The following is a 20911-nucleotide window of genomic DNA, read 5'->3' as shown; positions in this document are numbered from 1 at the left end:
TTTTTCGTAAATCAAAGACAGTTTCATATTCTTAATTTATTTATTATAATTAAGATACAAATTCATTATTTCTATATATAAATTCAATATTCAATTCTGAATTTTAGTCGAAGGAAATGGAAATAACTCGTTTTATCTGAAATTGTGTTATTCCTCAGAACATACATATTCAAAAATTATACTTCGTGGCTGATTTCACAAATGATTGGCATTTGACAACCTTCAAGATGAAGCAAGGATATCCTTTCTGATTTTAATTAATTCAACAAAATTGAAAAATGTACGAATGGTTGTATTATCTTCCTCAACAAAAAAGGTATCGAGTAGAAGTTTATCTTAATATCTATTTCGATTAGCCATCGATTGTATGTCTATTTAAATATAATAAGTGAACCGTATTTATTTACTTATCTCTATACATTCAGAAGGATGAAAATGGCAGTGCTAGTGAGATACATAATTAAAAGGTAAGTACGAGTTATATCCACACAATTTAGCTATTACTCTTTCTTTTAGCCCGAGCTACTGTTACTAGGTGATTCTGTATTATCGGAACTGTTTGGTTTCTGTGTCGTGTTGGAAATGGGTGCTGTTGATGGTCGGCCGTATAAGTAACTTGTGGCTCTGTACCCTTCATATGGGTCTCTGTATCTGTAACGGTCATCTGCGTATCTGAAAAAAAAGGGAGGTATTTGTATTCTCTCGAACCATGATTCAGTTGCAAAAATAACCGAAAAGGATTTTTTTCCATGTAGATGTGTTTTAGAAGGAAATCTGATACGTAGCATAAATTTGAAACGCCCTCGTTTCGATGTATAGACTTCGTCATAAGTTGAAGTACTATTATATTATCTATATTTATGTCTAATATAGTTTTTATGATATTCCGGGAGGAAAAGGCATTTTGTTCAAAGGAGGTTCATCCCCAAGGACAGAGCCGATCGTCAACTCCAGTGGTTACAATCGGTGGGTTTGAGCAAAGGGGACCACCTCTTTTCAGATGAAAGTGCATATATGGGATCTAATCTAATCCGAAAATGTAGTCAACAAATGAGACCGATGCTGATATTGATGGCAATAATAAAAATTCAAAAATTATATTTGTTCTCTGAAAGATACTCTGACTGTTGCCCGCTTTCAGAGGTCCATTAATCGGTAGTTTATCTATTATATAAACTTAATGGAGTGGTATCTAACTGGTAAATTCGGTTTTAGAGGATCCCTCAGTAATTTAATGTATATGCCAATAACCACCGGGCAGCAATGGCCACTTATCTGTTCAATAACTATATTACGTTCTGATTGTAGGAGCTTTTTAGGATTTTTAGGATTAGTAGGAAATATTCTATTGTTTGTGGTGATGATTTTTCATTGTAGAAAGGTTAACACAAATATCAAGTAGTACAAGTGATTCTTGCGAAACGTATACCGATAAGAAATTCAAAATGAGACGAAGATTGAATATAGACACAGAAATAAGGCTTTATTCTGTGTTACCACAAGCAACCCAGTTCTATCGTTTTGTCCAAATTAGTTTGTCAACAATGGCATCTATCGAGTAAACATCGAACTACTGAATATCCAAATATTCACCATTTATCGACCCGACAGTTGTCGAAACACTGATACAAGAGACGTCAGAAACTTGCAAAAAGTTAACTAGAGTTTATCTATTCATTAAAGTTATCTGATCAATAACTGACAGATGTTTAGTAAACGAACTCTGAAACCGGACATCTTTCAACTCACTCTGTATTGAAATACAAAAAATGTCAGCGTAACGTTCTCCACATCAAAGAATATTTGATACTCGTATATGCCTGAGAATTAGTTTTAAATTGACAGATAGCTTGGCTAAATAACGCATTGTGTACTGCCTGATGTGGCCCTTGATGACGTTGCTCGCAACATTGATAGATATTGAAAGTTTGGGAGAAATCCCTGAGGTATGCGTTTTTTCGAGAAGTGATTGGGAAAAGTAGACAAAGGGGCAGTTTTTTTAGAGATACTGAGCGAGCGTAATCAACAGATACGTCAGCCTAATAATTATACAATTTATTGTTGTAAAGTTTTATCAAACTGAATGCTTATTTGAGATTAGTAAAAATAACTATTCGTTATATACTCATAACATGAAACAAGAGGTTATCGAACCACCCGCCGATGTAATAAAATATGTCAATTAATTTCAGTCAAGACTGGGAAAGTTCATTCAGGTCAAATTGAATCCTCAATTCTCATAAGAGGACTCACATAGGATTATTCAAAATCAATCGAAAAGAACTTTATTCATCCGTGATATAGAATGCGAACGACAGATCCCTGAGACAATCATTGAAGAGGAGTATTCCCACAATACATAGATATTTCATCAATTCTCGAAATGGTAACATTTTGAGGTGAAAACTTCACTTCTCATCTTTGATAATGCTCTGCAAATCGAGCCTTAGTTTTCAATTCACATACAGAAGTTAAATATACAGTTTTCCACAGGACAATAGGAAAGTGGATACTCAATTTTCCTGTGAAAAACCAGAATATGACCTCACAAGCAGACAAGCAGACAAAAAGAATTCTTTTCTCTGAACAAAAGTATATTTTCCCTACCATTCAATAATTGGGTTTATGGAAGAATTTTCTACGAATAAGAAACGGTAGTTTCTAATGTTGCAATTTCTTTCCAACCAATACCTTTGCAAAAAAGAACAAAAAAAATATGAACATGAAAATAGTTGAAAACACTTTTTCCAACTGATTAAAAAAAAAAATTCCCAAGTCATTGAACATACAGATTCCAAAATACGGCCTGTCGCCAACCTTGATGAATCATCCCGGAGGATTCAAGTGTAAAGCGTAAAGCTTATCAGCCAAATAGTCCGGTTAGCTACAAACAAGATTGAGTACTGCTACTTATATTTTCCCAGAATTTGACATTTGGTATTTCGATGAAGAAGTTCGCGGCATAATTATTGTCTTCATTCTCTCCTTTTCCTCATTCAATTCCCTTGCAAATTATGAATAATAACAAGATGAAAGATAACCAACTCTACAGTTTTACCTCACACTCAAAATAGCATGTTCGTCTCGAATTTTGTCATCAGGAGTTTAGATTTTTAGATTCGCTAATAAGATTACGTTGAGACACAGTAGAAACAAATATATGTTCATTCGCGATTTCTCAACTGCTCAACAAAATGCTTTTCCGCTATTAAAAATATGTGAAATTAATACAATAAATGCATTGCATTAATAGTTTGATTATATTACTATTTCTTCACATTTTTGATTGCCGAAAATTTGCGCCCCTCAAGCCAATACTTTTCTTTCTTTCTATTAGCTTCTACATTTTTAGTCGATGGGCTGTGGTTATTCTTAAGTTTAGCCGGCTAAAGATAGGAGAAACTAACATAAGCAAATAACCGAGGCTAAACCTAAGTTTAACCGGTAAAGTTTATGTTTACACCTATCTTTGGCCGTAACATATATACAATTCAAAGATAAATATATAAACATATCATTTTCCCATGTTCAATATTCCAGGTTATTTTGTAGTTTGGAAATGAATCTTGTATCCTAGAATTTTCCGATATGGAAAAGTCAATACAGGAATTGGAGTTCGATGGACAAAATGAAAATAATATGGAAACTGGCGTTGCTGGAACAACATCCAGAAAATCGGAATTCATACGTAAATGGTGGCCCATTCGAGGGTTCGAGTGATTGATGTCGAGAGCTGCCGAGTGTTTGTGTGCTGGTACACATATATATCCGGCCGGAATCAAAATGACAGGAAGTTGGTGTCATGGATTTGTGCGAGGTGGAATTTTCCAATATCTCTTGATCAATGGAAGTAATCAATTATTTCATAATCAAGGTTGATGAATTTCGCGGCGTACTTGCTATTGAAAATATGATTGATATTTTCAGTAGCGAGAGCGCTTTCATTCCCCAAAAAAAAGGCTAACATTGGGACTATTGTTCGAGAAAATTAATAAATTCTCACTGAGAACCGCTCATAATGACAACATTCATGTGGGAATTTATAGTGGTCATAATAATCGTTGATCGTGAATGACATGAATGTCTTCAAGCTCTTCTAGATAAGCTGGCTCTTCAGGGTCTACCAGGCTCCTGGATATAATATTGCGTGTGCACAGGGAGTTCCATAAATGATGTGAGCATCAGTTCCGGCCAAATTAATTTGTATGCGGATGTCCTTCGAGGTTTATTATTGTAATACAAGCTTTCCTGATTCTCAAGAACGTGTTTTTGGTCTGTTCGAGAATCACTATTCTAGAGAATAACACTTCAATTCTTCCTTCAGCAGAAGGAATTAATAATGAAATTTCAGAGATATTTTCTTCTTTTCCCACGAAATTTTTCACGCAAGACTTCGTAATGGTACTTTTCCAATAGATACCTACTGAGTTAACTCAATTGAATCGGTATTTTTTTTAATAATTTTTCCTATCATCTAACACGAACGTGAGTTATTATACATCCAGGATCTCCAATGTGCCTTGAAAATCTCAAAAACAAAAACTATCGGTGCGATCAAACAGATCCTTCCACACTCCGGGCATGGATAGTCACCAACCACATCTGGCCGCCGCTGTATTCTTCTCGAGTCTCCATTATAATTGTGAATCAAAGACCTCAAATGTGATCTGTCTAACGCTAGTTGTTCCCAGTTATGATTGGCATTAACTGATTTTAGGGATTGATGCAGTATATCCTTAAACCGCTTTTACTGGCCTCCTGGTTTCCGGGCTCCCTCTGTGAATTCGCCATACAGAGCTATTTTGGGGAGTCTCGTGTCTTGCATCTTCAGAATGTGGCCGTACCATCTGAGGCGAACCCACGTTACTTGAGTCCCAATTGTTATACAACTCGCGCGCTGCAAGACTTCTGCATTTGAAACTTTGTGAAATCATCTGATGTGCATTATTTGTCTTAGATGACGTTGTTGCGTTTGTTCAAGATATTTCAGATGTCATCTGTAGGGCGTCCAGCTTTCGCTTCCGTAAAGAAGCGTTGGATCACTGCTTTGTGAACCGCTGTCTTAGTCTTCAGACTGAAGTCGTGATTTTTAAACACTCTGTCCGTTAGTTTTCAGAACGCCCATGATGCCGAATTGATAAGGTTATGTATTTCCGTGTCCAGGTTAGTCCTAGTATTTATGAAGCTTCCCATGCATTTGAACTGCTCGACCTGTTCTCGAGTTTCAGGCTGATATCTGTTTGAAGGCTTTCTGGCGGACTTACCAGGATTTTGGTTTTGCCAATATTGAATATAAGGCATAAAGCTTCGTATATATGTTTATAGGTGTCCAGCATTATCTGTAGATCCTCTTGGCTGCTAGCGATAAGTGTGCAGTGGTCTGCATATTGAAGTTCCTCGATAAACTTTGTACGGGTTCTTGCTCTGAGGCGCTTCAGGTCAAACAGGCCTCCATCAAATCTGAATCTTATTCCAACACCTCATGTCAGCAATTATCGAGACAGCTATGGCGAAAATATTGGATAGTAAAGGCGCTAATACGCGGCCTTGTTTTATTGCAGAGTTGGTTAAGAAATGGTCGGTTGTAAAGCTCTACTCTAGCGGTGTTGCTGTTATGGAAGGTTTTACACACTGCTAAGAATTTTTCGGTTACTCCAAGGCGTCCCATGATTTTCCATAGCGCTCTCCGATTCACCGAGTCGAAGGCCTCACTTAAATCGATGTAGGCTGTGTAGGTTATATACAAGGATTAACTCTGATTTATTCACACACACACTAATTTACTTTCACTATACTTTTACACTTGTTACTCTTCGAAATTCCTTATTCACTTGGATCTTTTGAGAACACCAACTGCTCTTCGATGCCCTTGCTCATCTTTCACATCTAGACCCCCCTGTTCGAAAACATTCCAGCATATACCATAGAATCGCGAAGTTTTCGAGCGGCGACAGGGACGTATTCAGGAAATTCGGACGTTAGAATACAGTCGCCTAGAGGAATTGATGAATAATAACAAGTGCGAAAAAAGTGTTATTCTTTTTTCGAATGTATCTACGAAGATAAAACACATCAGTATATATGCTGCTTCGAAGAAGAATTACTTCTGAGCCAGTTGTTTGGACGATACTAAACTCCCAAACAAAATTTCAATGTCAAAATATTCTATTACCCAACATATTCTCCTCTTAATTGGATACATTTATTACAGCGAACCGGCAACGTCTCTAGACCTTCCAAAAAAAATGTTTCTTCTTGCTCTGCAAACTAGTCATCCACAGCTTTAAAAATTTACGACCTTTTAAACTTTTTTTCAGTTGGGAAAAGAGATGATAGTCGGATGGAGCCAAATCTGGTGAATAAGGGGGGTGTTCTAGTAATTCAAACCATAAATCACGAATTTTTTGCTTGGCAACATGAGATTTGTGTGCCGGGGCATTGTCCTGCAAAAACATCAAAGACCTTTGGATAGCTTTCCGCGTCTTTTCTGTTCAATTTTTTCACGTGATTGGTCAGTAATGTCGAATACTAATCTCCGGTTATTGTTCTACCTTTATCCAAAAAAACAATCATGTTTACTCAATGGCAATCCCAAAAAAATTAAGCAAGAAATTTTCCTGCAGATTTTTGGACACGAAACTTCTTAGGTCTTGGAGAACCAGAGTGTCGCCATTCCATCGATTGTTGCTTTGTTTCTGGATCGTAGAAATTGTACAGAAGTCTCATCCATACTAACAATTCGTTTTAAGAATTCTACATAGTTTTCAAATCGAGCACAGATCGAACGCGATGCTTCTACCCTTGCACGCTTCTGGTCAACATTCAAACATTTGGGGATCCATTTTGCAGCAATTTTTTTCATGTCAAAATTGACGTGAACTATTAGATGAACGCGTTCGTATGAAATATTCAGACACAGAAACTGTCCTTCCCGATCGGTCATCATCTTCAATGGAAAATTTACCTCTTTTGAAGCTTGCAGTCCAATTTTTCACGGTCGCATACGAAGGACATTGATCACTAAGGGTATTAAGCATATCTTCGTAAATCTGCTTACCTCTTAACCCATTTAAATACAGGTACTTGATGATGGCGCTATACTCCAATTTTTCGATTTTCATAATTTCGGTGGACATCATCTTTCTTTCAATTTATTGCGTAACTCTGGTTTACTTTTTTGACCTCAAACTCCACACTGACACTTCTAATGAGTAATTGTTGGTTGCTATTGTAACGCAATATTTTTTTTTATGAATGGAACTCGTCTAGGCTAACTAGATATCAATACATCCTCGTACATATAGAATGAATGTACCTATATCATGGAGCTGGAACATGGAATTTACAAAATCTGGAGATAATTCAGAAACAGTACGGGCAGATCCAAGATATTGTATCTGATCAAGTATCGTTCTTCTCAGCACACCTGATGAAGTTGAAAATTTTCAATTCAAAGCTTTTTTCCTTGTATATTTTTTCTATTAATCATTCTCTTCTCAAACATCACGTTTAATGTTGTGGGAAATACTATAATTTCCCAGAATATTAAACGTGAAGCTTGGCTCTATATTATGTTTTCTCCTACGAGAAAACATACGAAAATATAGATAGCCTTCCTTCTTCATTCCCCTGGTCGCTAATAAATTCTGTCGTTTGTCCCGTCGGACAGACTGAACTGAAAAAACTCACCTATCCCTGTAATCATCCCTGCCTCCTCCGTAATTCCAATTACTAGCGTAGCCGCCGCCCCAGTATCCTCCACCACTGCCATAATAATACGGCTTCCTTTCGTAACCCCTGCTGGAGAAATCATCCCTGTCATCATAATATGACGGCCTGTAATAGTCCCTATCTCGATCCCTGTAGCCGCCGTCTCTGTAGTCCCTGAAATTTGAATTATGAAGATCTGTATTTATGACGAGAAAGAGCTGTCTTTGAAGCAGTATCAGCGAACTCAGAGCGCGAAATCATATATACGGAAATAAGTACAACACGAGAGTGCAATTCACTTAATCAAAGACATTTTTCTGTGTGGACAGGTTGATGAGTGTTTTAAATTGCGCTTTCTTTGATGTATGGAAATGTTATACAGCATGTCCTTATTTGAAATATGACCTCATCGAAAAAATTGTTGTGGCAATCTTATTTTTTAAGTCTATCCTGAAAGAGTAGGTATATCAATTTACACATGTATACTGATGATAATCAAGTTCTTAAGGAACTATTACACATGCTCCAAGTTGCATGAAAGGATTCGATTTTCGAGCACTTTAGCTACCTAGTTCTAGTAGCATGCGTATCGGTGCTTTTCTACTGAAATGCGACAAAAAAGCTGTATTCGGGTTCGGCTTTCGGACACTCCGAGAATGGTTTTAGAACTGCGCAGAGAATTCAATACTAGGGCGCAACAGTTTTGGGCAGTTTCAGAACAATTCTCGGATTGCCCGAAAGCCGAACATGAATACAGCCATAGACTGTCCTTTGATTTTGACGCATGCTACCTGAGGTGCGGGTAAGAGGGAAGCGCTAAACGCATGTGTATACTCCATTCACTTTTATTTTAGCACTAGGTTGGCCATGAAATTTTCTCAAGTTTTTGAACTAGAACGGAGTAAGGTTGGCACTCAAGAAATGTCGTTAATATCATAACGCCGTTGCCACAACTAATATATCAATTAATATTACAAAAATGCCGAAAGTACTACTTAAAATTCAGGTACGCTTAATAAAAGTAGGTAACCCTGATATTCTAATATCTACAATATATCAGACGGTAGCGAACATATTCAATGTAAGTAAATTTATTTAATGTTTCATCTGAATCTGAACCACTTATATTTTAGCTGAATGTTTTGAAGATTGTGAATAAGGAGGATGACAAAGAATTTCCTTCTTTTGGGAGACCCAAAGAAGTGGTAACATTTGAGGATTTTATTTTAGGATGAAGGAATGCGAAAAAGTACTTTTAAAGGTGAATATCGGCACAAGGAACATGAAATTAAAACAACTATTCTCTCAGCGACGTTTCGGAAATTTCATTTCCTTCATCAGGCTACAACAAAAGGTAATTGTTACCAAGCATTCAGGCTGAGACAATAGTTGTTTTAATTTCATGTTCCTTGTGCCGACATTCACCTTCAATATTATTGTTGGAACGACAAACATATTACTGATTCAATACTGCGAAACAGGATTTTCGATGAATGTTATCGTAGAATGAGTTCCAAAAAATCATTTTTCTATTTTTTATTTGACTTGTCCTATACATTGTGAAGGTCTTAAGGAATCAAAATCAATAAATATATAATTATTATTATTATTACATCAAAAAATTAAAAATAAGCAGCAATAAATACAAGCCAATTGTACTGTTATTATAATTATTGTTAATTCATGTGAAATTTCTGTTTAAAGGTGGAGTTCCTCTTTCCTTGAAACTTCCTTCATTTATTTTGACTTCCATTGATGCAAGCTGATTTTTGTTGAAAAATTTAACATTTTTTGTAGTCATCCATTAATTCCTTCGAGAGATACAAATTCCCTACCACTGCATCAGATATCAGATGCATTTCATCTTCGGGTTAATTTTTTTTTATATTAACAAGTGATGTACCGGCATCAACCTTTAGCCAAAGAAGATAACCCATATTAACTCCCCTCAAGCTACTGCATATTATGTGTCAATAATTCAATTTTCTTCCATAGCAAAAATAAAAATAATATATAAAATAAAATATGATCTCGAGTATTTTCCATGCAAATTATTAGATTTGGTATGCTGTCAATCATTTTGTATAGAAGTCAATTATGTTCGTCACATATTTTCGACTTCATATTTTTCGAAGTGATTTGTCATTGGGATAAAATACATAATTACTGAAACTCTTACGTAGAACGGACAACATAGCGCTGATTTTTACATTTAACCCTTTCGTTCCTAGCGGTTTCATTATGAAACCATCTCTTACAATATTTATTCTATGCGTCTCTATGGTTACATCTCAACAAAACAGCTGCAACAGTGGTACGTCAAAGGCGGCCTCTTATGAGAGGCCGCCTTTGAAAGAAATATTGCAACCTGCTAAGGCAGGTTGCAATATTTCTTCGGAAATTGTCTTACTTTGATTGAAATCGTTCATTACTCTTGAATATCAAAAAAAAACTTATTATTTTACCTGTATTATTACTTTAGTCCTGGTGTATTATTACTTTGAGTAGTAGAAACCACCATTTAAAAAAATTAAAAATAGATATTCAATGAACTCAGTGGAATATATCTATTGAATTTCATATATTTTTGACCTGAAAATATGAGTGAAGTTTATTTTGAATGAAATATTCTAATTTGAGTCTGAAAGGGTTAAAACCTAAAAATGTTTTGACAAGCTTCATAACCCCACGTTTTCGTACTGGACAGAGTAAAATGTGTCAAATTTCCATGGCCAACTGAGTGCTAAATTAAAAATGAATGGAATATAGTAGAGATGGGCATAAAACGTGTATCATGTTGGGTCACGACGTGTTCGGCCTAACGCACCATGACTAGACGTCAATTCACCTACGACTCAAGTGATTCTGCGTGAGTCGTGAGTGGGGCGAGTGGGCTAGGCGTGCGTGTGTCGTGAGTTTGGTAAACTATGTACGTGGGGTAGGGAATAAGTAAAATTTTCACTTCTAACCCGAATCATAATAGGTCTATCCGATAAACATCATAATTATAGCGTCGCGTAGAGTGGTTTGTTGTCTAGAACATGTAATCTGTGGTGGTTTAGAGTGTTGAGACTATTGGTCAATTCGTCAATAATATTCACATAAGTACGATTTTTGGGAGTTCATGGAAAATGATGAAATTGAAAGAACAGGCAATTTTAATCAATTAGATGGCAATAAAATTCCGATGACTAGCTGTATGAATATTCTTCCCTCCGCATGCGAAGGATATAGATTTGATTTTGAAAGCGTAACTATCCTAGATAAAGTACAGAATTGTTTTAAGCGGCCTACAGACGAGCAACCTAGTTGACAACTTGGTTGTCAACACGGCGTGTTGACAACCAAGTTGAACGTCTGTGGGCCGGTTGGTGGTTGATATTCCTTCAACCGCGTATGGTTTACAAGCTCGTTGACAACATAGTTGTCAACTAAGTTGCTCGTCTGTGGGCCGCTTTAGACACCTTCTGAGGGAAATGGTACATATAAGAAGAAACAACACATTGTATTACAGAGAAGATACAAACGATCTGAGTTTATGATTACATGATTTCCAGAATAAGAATACCTAACGGATAATAATTATAGGTTTGTCTCCGCGTAACTAATTCATTAAAAGCTATGTAAAAAAATTATCGATTGCGTCATATCTACAATTTGGGACACGATGTACAAGATTTTCTTACATTATAAAGGGAGCACTTCAAAATACTAAGCGATCTGACCGACCATTTTTACGACAAAAAAAACTGTATATTCGATTTACTACATTTATTCCAAGTTAGATATTGTACATTGAGGTTTTTTCGGTGAATGATGAATACAAAAACGTCGAAGTAATGGCGACTTCATGCATCAGAATAAAATGAATGACAAAATTTGATTATGAGTCCTCATTCGATTATCGAAACTTTATTATAAGATAGATGATCACATTTGATATTCATAGTATCATGAATATTGTTCTGCATCAAAATAAAAAACATGGATTATTATCGCTAATAATCATTTATTCGTTTTGATGAATCGTGTTGCTTATTGTTCAGTGGAATTGGATGACTGGCTACATGAAAAAAAATTCTGAAAGGAATTGATCATTAATGACCCAAATTGAGCTTATGATCCTATTTCAATTTGTTGGACTTCAAAGGGCGATACTCATAGGAAAACGGCGTGAATGGATTCATCAGAACCTTTTTAGTTTACACGAGTTTATTACTTTCAACATGTCCATCACCCTATTTGACGGAAAAATCTCTTCGTGGTAGCTATTTCACTTTCAATATGTACAATGAAAGTTCGAAATGATTGCTTCAATCGGTAGCATAAAAACCGCTGATAGATAATTTCTGTAGATTATTTTCAATTGATTTTTTTCGAATGAATTGATTTGTTTTAATTTTTTCCCATTCCTGAATTTTTTGATGATATAATTGCACAATAGCTGTGGTTTTGTCTCGCCAATGTTGTTCCAGAATCAATAATGGCAGATTTTTTCTGATAATCTTGAATATTCACGAAACTTTAAAGACAATAGAGCAATATTATGATTTTCATTATTAATTATTTCAGACTAGTCTCATTTAATGATTAGGTACGTGCTCTACAATTATAATGAGATGAAAAAAATTGCAATGAATATGGTCGAAAGTGTCATTCCAGCAAACAACCAAATTTAACTCATGGATGGACCCATATCTACAAGGTTCAATTGGCTTCTCGCAACAAATTATATTATGCATTTATTTATTGTGAAAACATTAAAACATGACCTTTATTGTTTCTTGCAGAAGTTGTTACTAAAACAACTTCAGTGCATTCAATCTGTAATTTTCAGAAATAAGGAAGAAAGTTTGAAAAAATATCCTTCAATATTCTATGTTGAACGATTAATTTTTATCTAAAACTATTGAATGAAGTGATCATCATCTATCTGTTTCCTTGAGCATAATGACATTCGAAAAACACTTGTGATTCATGAGCCATTATTCAGTGATGGTCTATCAAACTCACATAAATATGTGGTTAATGAGCTATTATTCACTAGTCTGTCATACTTTATGGTCACAACCACATAGGCACATAGAGAACAAACACTGGGAGCGACTAGAGCCTGAATTTAAGTAGGTTGAATAATACATTAATTCTTCATACTGGAAAAAGAAAATTCAATCCCAACTTCCGAAATTACTATCATTTATTCTGAATTTTTAGTTCGACTATTCCTTCTCAAGGATGGGACAAAATCGTCCTTCTAATGTCATATAGGAAGCTTCTGTCTGTCATCTTCCATTTTGTCCATAATATGGAACTTACCTATAATCATATCCCCTATTGTCATATCCTATTCCTCTATCATAGTACCTGTCTCTATCGTTGTAACGATCTCTATCGCCGGAACCATAACGATCTCTATCGCCAGAACCATAACGATCTCTATCACCAGCGCCATAGCGATCTCTTTCTCCATACCCTCTATCCCTGTCATAGTAGTCTCTTCGTTGATCGTATCTATCATATCTCTCATAGTAGCGATCGTAGGGATCGTATTTCTTGTCGTAGTATCGGTCTCTATAATAAGGGTAATACCTTGAAAAATGCATTATGAAATGAGAAAAAATATTGAAACACTTTACACTCATATATCTGAAACTGCTCGAACATAAAGAAAACTGAATAGAATACGTAGTTTATTCAACAATCTCTACAATATTCGTAGAATTATGAATTCTAACTGGCGATGAAGAAGAATTGTTGGAGAATAGTAACTACCGAGTAGCAATAGAGTTTATCTACTCCTATTAATTTATATATTCATTATTCAAATGCTTTTGAGCAATTAATAGTATTTGTAAACAAGCAACGTGAGTTATAATAACTCACTACTATAACTCACTATAATAAATCAGAAAAGATTTACGAACCGGCTCTGTGCTTTTTCTACAAGCCGGTTGGCCGAAAGGGAACAGTCCATTATTGATATTGAGGGGAGGAATGTCACTTGAATAATTTTGACGTTTTCAAATTAAGTTGATAACTAATTATTGTGAATATTTTGCTCGAAAGAATTAATTCAGATAATGAAGATGAAGTATTATGTACACCTCCAGAAGTAAGATGAGCTGCTAATATTACCATACAGAATTTATCGCCCGAAAATTTAAACTAAAATTTTTATAGTACTGTTGTAGGTCACTATTGAGACTTGTCAATAAAGTTCTTTCTCTGTACTTGTATCTTAGTATTTATTGTTAAAGTCGTAGATAAAGTATAGTATTCAACTTGCGGTAATGGTCATAACTCACTTGATGAATTACAGCACTCGCCTACGGCTCGCGCTGCAAACTTCATCTGCGTGAGTTATGACCTACATTACCGCTCGTTAAATAATATACTATTAACAGTACAATAATGACTGATCCAGAAAAAAAGACAATTTCTACATAGGATGCGGAAATGAGTAAAATCAGTGAAAATGAAAGTGCAGGGGAAAATTCCAATTTCTACAGATTTTCAGAAGAAACGTAACACACTAATCAGTTGGCTTGGTAGTTGAATTCCAAAATTTTGACGATAGGAAATGTTTCTGTGATGAAATATGATTATCCTTACAACTGATTATTGCCTATCGTATCACTAGAAATTATAGTATTCAGCAGGAAGTCAGGGGCGATTCGTCTGAGGAGGCAAGGTACCCCTACTTCTCATCAAAATTCATAAAAGCAGCTTATATTTTTAATCAATTATACTTTTCATGGTTGAATTTCAAAAAAAAAAAAAAAAATACAGAACTCCTGGACTAGATATTCGGTCAGCATCTAGCATTCCATCTAGCGATGGCAGTTATTTTCTGGAGGATGGTCAAAGCACTAACACTGGCCAACTTACTATCATCTTCTACTCGACGAGGTGGATCAAAAAAGGTTCGCTCTTTGATTGAGAGATGAGGCAAATGAGATACACATAGGGCATTGTCTTGTGAATTATCACCTGCGGAACATGGTAAAGGTTACCTGGCAGTTCTGTTAAGATGCTAATGAGGTAGCCGAATTGCGAATTGCCTGTGCATCAGAAATGGCTATGGTACCTCAGCTCGTGGTTCTTGAAACCAAAATAAAGTAATGGTTGTAGTACCGGGGAAAGTAATCAAGTTTATTGAGCCTTTCTTGCCAGACTAGTCAGCGCATGTTTGCACAATGCATCTATAGGTTGAGGTGTTTGCGACATATGCATGGCTATCCTTAATCTAACCTAATCTAGGTTAGGGCTATGATAGTAAACCTTGTATTTCGTGAAAAGTGTCTCCACATATATACGAACTAAACATTCCCGGCAGGCGTTTAAAGAAAAAGCTCATTCTAACTGTGCTTCATTTGTTTAGTTTAGATTTTTAATCCCTAGAATTTTATCCCAAATACAATCTCTTCTGAAAGGTATATTCATTCATGTATCATACAAACATTTTTGCAATGCAGAAAATTTGATGGTAAATTAATTTTTAGTGAAAAAAAGTGGTTTCACTGTCAATATTAGTTTGTGCCAAGCCAAGTTTGTCCATACTGGTTTCTTGACATTGAATGAAGATTCAATTGCAGCCTTTCAGTAAATATAAAATCTCAAGACACTCAAGGATATTTTTGTATAGCATAATTCTAAATAGATGTTATCAATTTCAATCCATTTCGATTTGCATTAATTGAAACTATCATATGTAATAAAAAAGGAACTGGAATCGGAATTTGTTCCAATGCATAATCACAACCGTACGAAAACACACGTGATTCGGAAGATCATGAATAAGTAAATAATAAGTGAATATCTTCATTATAACAAAATCTCTGATGATATGCACGATTAAGACAAACCTGAATAAATCGGAAGTTACTCCAACTTTAACGACGTAGAGAACTGTACAAAGATAATTCAATCTGAATATCTTATTCATGTGTTTTTGGCCAAGTTCAACTAATTTATTTCAAAAATATGTATTGTAAAGAAGTAGGTACTTGATATTTTAGAACATGGAAATATGTATTTTGAGTGATGATCATCTAAATCGATAAATTTCCGTCGCAGAAAGAAATGGAAAATTAAAAAACCTTTTCCGCCGACCTCTTAATAATAGCACTGTTTAACGTACACGAAATTAGCTGTTAATGAACCCTTCTATTGGTTAATTTCCTATTAATGCATTATTGTCATGGGTAATCGAACATAGAAGTATTTAGCAGCTTCCCAAATAATTATTTTATTTGTATGTCGTTGTATGATTTTCGTAGTACCTAGCGGGTGATTTGAGAAGAGATGAATTGTGGAGGTTGCAGAAAAGTTATGATGGTTAGAGAGTAATCAATATATCTATGTACTACAACTCCAGCTTCCACCAGCTCCACACATTCTTTAACAGATATTATAGGGAACGATATCAATGTGACATTACTCAAAATGTCACAACTCGAATATGCCATCTATCGACTTCTCGAATTGTTCGATCGGCCGCATAAATATCAACATTCCGATATGAACATAGAAAATTTGTAAGGTGTCAAATTTGACTAGGTATCGATAGAAAATTTTTGCAATCAAGAATTCACATTCAATTCAAAATGTGGTCGACGGAAAAATCTTGTGATCAAATCGTTTATTAATTGAGCGATTAATAATCTCGAACATTAACGTGCGAGCGAAGCGCTTTCATTAATAACTTAGTTGATTAAATAACTATTTTTTGCGTTTTTCTCTACGAATTTGGAGTTGGATTAGGAATTGATGAATAAAAACTGCAATTATCTACAACTATCACGTTTACATTTTTTCGATACTTGGTATAGGTCAGCCGGAAATCGTAAAAATCATTTCTCACCCCCAAAAACAACCATCTACCCCTGTACTGTTCATCAATATTCATTCTGTTATAATTTATATTGAACTTCCCGACTATCCGCATAGTGCTAGGAATTTTTTTTCTCTCTGTTACGTTTCGCTATTGGATATTTGACTATTATTACCAATTCCCAGTTGATTATGTCAACGATTGAATTGGGTAGGTACACCTAATTATCGCATAACTAGTTTGTTGATCAACATGTAGTGTTTGCATGATAAACTCACCTGGAATCATCATATCTGTCGTCATATCTATCCCTATAACCTCCTCTGTCATCATAAGAACCCCTCCTATCGTAGGGGTCAGGAGGATATCTTCCTCCTTCGCACCTAATACATCTCTTTCCCAAGTTCGTGCTGGAGGGATCTCGGGTATCCGAGGAGTCTTCAGGTTTAATAGTTCTTGTGTTCAACACAGACTCGCTGGCTACATTTCCCCCATATCTATCTAAATATGATTTATCCTCTCGTGGGACTCTGTTTAGTTTGCTGGTGTCTAAATGAAATACGTCTTTTAAGGAGGCAGTGTAACAGATATCGAATAAAACTGGCAGCACTATGTAGATAATAGTTGTAGGGCAGTTCTGCAAATAAACAACATAATTCACTTAGAAGCGGAATGGCAAGCTGTTATATGTGGAAATTCGATGCGGATTAAGTCAATAATAATTCTCCCAGAGCTTTGTTTCTCGGAAGGGCCATTGAACTACTCACGCGAAGTGTTGTTGCTTAAATATGTAAGTACTAAAATATGTGAGTGGTCTGGGATAATTTTGGCGAAGCTTCGATATCATTAATAAATAATGAATTAATTCGAGGATATTTGTACGCGTAATCGAAAATTTGAGGCTTGTACAATTGGAAGTAAAAAAATGTCAATTTATTTTTATTCAAACTCTAACAAAATTTAGACTGAATTCCTTTCTTGTTGCTTCGTTGATTTTGAGTGTGTGATCGAACTATTCAAGTTAAAACTCTAAATTCGATTGTGGCTGCACGCTACAATTGCAATTGCAAAAAGTGGTTTTCGTGACAGAAAAATTTTACCCAGAAATTTCAAAGCGTATTATATTACTTTGGGGGAACTTGCGCAAGAACTTTTAACAACAAATACCAGGCATTTCCGGAGAGCTTGTGTCAGTAGAGTGCTAGCAAGGCTTAAGAAAGATTTTCGAAGATGTAATAAAAAATCGTCAGATTGAAATACTGTATATGTCCTACGTATCTCTGATAATAAATTCATGTTAACCTGGCAGTTTGCGTGGTGGGGCTGGCAGTACGGAAGAGTTGGAAATGTTTTAGAAAAAAATTCGAGCGTGCCGGATTTTTAGAGGATATGTTAATTGGACCCAAATGAATCTACTTTTCAATATACTGACAATTCGGACCTGACGCAAGGTCACAGTGGTCCTATGAAAATGCACAAAAAAAAATCGTTAATTTCACATACTCGAGCTTTTCAGATTTTCATACTGATGGTTAATCTCGGTGTTGCAGACGTGTTGACCCATTAATCTCACACTAATCAGGGGGGTTTTCTTGATCTGACAGTTAGAAGATGATAAAAGTGCATTTTTTTCAAATATTTCCCTTCCTTTACCTCTAATCGTTTCTGTATTCATTATGAAAGTTGTAGATAATAAAATTCTATACAACTTTTGTCTGAAGCAATCATACATACTCTTAATCGTTTTCGAGCTAGAGGATGATGAGTTCGAGGAGCTCAACCATACATGCGAGAGGGTAGATCAAGGTAGAATCCCAGTCCAATTCACATTCATCGCTATATGTATTTCTAAACAACGTTTAAGCGTTGGAAAATTGCTTCGGACCAAATTTGTAGAGAATGTTATGCTCTACCACTTTTATAATGAATGCGAAAACTATTTGCAGCTCAGGAGAGAGGATGATTCAGAAAAACTGATTTTTGTGACCTTTATAGCCAATTTTTATTGGCTGAAACTGTCAGATTATGTATTTTCCGTTATTCTTGAATCATTAGCTTCGAAATAAAAAAAAAGCCACCGCGTTCGAGAATGTACATATGACGTTTTTTTTGGAGGTTTGGCGCCCTCCCACACATTTTCGTCAAGCTTAAATTGTCAGATTAAGAGAATGTGTACTTTTCAACATTAAATTAACCACATATATCTTAAGCTGACACGCTCGAGCATGTTTTTTTTTAATATTCCGACAGGCTCTCCTAGACAATTCCCCCTATATACAGGTCTAATTTTTGGTCGAGGTACTCTACAGGGTCAGACGTATCTCCCCTTATATTAATCGAGTAAATCCGGAATTTCCCTCTTGGGCACCCCAAATATAAGTATCCCCAAATAATTTTTGATATTAAGCTACTAACCGCTACATAAGGCAACTATTGTAATGACAAATATAGGCTCCTTTAAATGAAAGAACGCAAAATAAAGAAAGTAGGATATTTCTTATTATGTTGGCTGTAAAAAAGAACGAATATAGAGAAGGGAAAGAATTGAAGAGCTCCAAGAACTAGGTTCGAGGAAGTGAAAAATTAAAGCTTTTCAATAATCTCCATAATATCAAATTAAGATGGACAGAGTGAAAAAAACAGCCCTTATGTTCGTACCTGGAAATCTTATAATATTATCTGGACATCAAAAATGTTCGGGCTCCGAAATGAAATCAGAATTTAAATCAAAAGAGGATTATATGTACTAAGGGATGTAGTATTTCATGAATATAGGGTGAAAAGCGGAAGCAGGGCGGAAAATATAGTACCACTGAGAACATGATAACTAACGTGCGATGAAGAGATGTAAAGGACATTTTGCTATTAGCAAAACTAGACTCAAGAATCTAGCCAGCCTAAGTATTTTTAAGTTGGGTAAAAAATTTCAAAATAGTGAAGCATTCAGGAAAAGGGAGCAAACAAAGCATAAGTGGGATCGTGAATAATCATACTGAAAAATTATATTTTTCAAACAAAGCTCTCGTTTGTAGAACCAAATAGTGGTTCAGCTTTAATCCCGGTATAACGCAGTATCATTGACCGTTCATTTTCAATTGAAAATGTCCGCTTGTAATGAAAACTCTATGCAAAATACAAATTATATATCAACAAAATGCATTTTATGAAGTATTACGTACAGAATTATTCATGAACCAAGCAAATAATTCCGATCCCTGAATAAAATTGTTGGTTTCAATAGATACACTTGATAAATAAATTTAATGGAAAATTTGCCGGGCCATCGAAATTGTCCTCCACTAATTGTATAGACTATAGAACATTATCATTAATGAACGGATGCAGAAACTCTTGCCAACCTAGGAAATACTCGAGAACATCCACTCAACTCACTGAAAAAGTTCTTTTTTAAGTTATATGTATACCTCTCGGTTGATTCAGATGTGAAGCAACCAGTAACTTGCAGGTTAATATTTTGGGTTCCCTACTCGATAATTGAGTGAAACTTTGAGTAAGCTGCTCAGAAATTGACACTGTTCTTTGCAGGCACGAGGAAATATGTTCTGTCAATAACGATTCTGGATCAACATTCTACCTGCATAGCAGGCATAGAATGGCATTCCATACCATTCCATAACCAACAGTAATTGCCTGAATCTTCACATCAGCGGTGAAAAAAACCACGATATACATATTTGAAAATTTCATTTTCCAAATTAGTATATATCGTGACGAACTCTCTTCATCACGTTTGTCCAAGTTAAAAATCATCTCATAAAATTAACATTTTCTAATAGTTATTTGAAAACTAGAAACATATCCTAAATTAATCCATACTTGCAGTTGTATCAACTGAAATGTTCCATCAGATCATGAGTCGAAGTTGCTTCAGCTGAACAAACTGAACATACAGTAGCTACCTACCCAAACTTTGTAGCAATATAAAACTACCGTCAAATAGGGTGATGTTGATAGCTTTTCGGAATTTGAAATGATTTATATCGAAATTATTTTACTATCGATATAAGAAAAAAACGTCGAAAATACTCAGATTGGGGTGGCATTGTTAAGAACACCATTTTTGCATTTTATCAAGTGGCTTATGACTGAAATTTATCACAGTAATCCATACTCGCCATACTATCTCCTCTCCATTTATTTCTTAAGAATAAAGTACGCGGTTGACGAGGCTTCGATAGTCCCTCACATTTCAGATGGTTTATCAAAGTCTCCATTCTAGATCCAAATAAATACTTAGATTTTATGGAACTATCTTTGCCAGAGCTTCGATTGCTATCAAAAAACCTTATTTTTCAAAAAATAATAAAATAATGATAAAAAGAAATTATTTGAAATAATATAAATACA

At 35.3% G+C, this 20911-nt stretch overlaps 1 protein-coding gene across 3 annotated transcripts in view; it reads right to left on the bottom strand.

Moving 5' to 3' along the window:
• Positions 1–40: 40 nt before the first annotated feature.
• Positions 41–20911, bottom strand: part of LOC123315198 (eukaryotic translation initiation factor 4B) — a 33509-nt gene continuing 12638 nt past the window's right edge. Inside the window, exons 2-5 of one of the 3 annotated variants that reach the window (XM_044900794.1) lie at positions 16822–17180; positions 13075–13299; positions 7690–7884; positions 41–672 (exon numbers count right to left, since the gene is read on the bottom strand). In XM_044900794.1, coding sequence (XP_044756729.1) covers positions 513–672; positions 7690–7884; positions 13075–13299; positions 16822–17180 — 939 coding nt within the window. In that variant the 3' untranslated portion in view covers positions 41–512. Of the gene's footprint in view, positions 673–7689; positions 7885–13026; positions 13300–16821; positions 17181–20911 lie in introns of all 3 variants that reach the window. The other 2 variants (XM_044900792.1, XM_044900793.1) reach the window with 2 other exon arrangements.

Source organism: Coccinella septempunctata, chromosome 6, assembly GCF_907165205.1.
Source record: "Coccinella septempunctata chromosome 6, icCocSept1.1, whole genome shotgun sequence".
Lineage (NCBI taxonomy): Eukaryota > Metazoa > Arthropoda > Insecta > Coleoptera > Coccinellidae > Coccinella > Coccinella septempunctata.
This window is presented reverse-complemented; position numbering and strand designations above follow the sequence as displayed.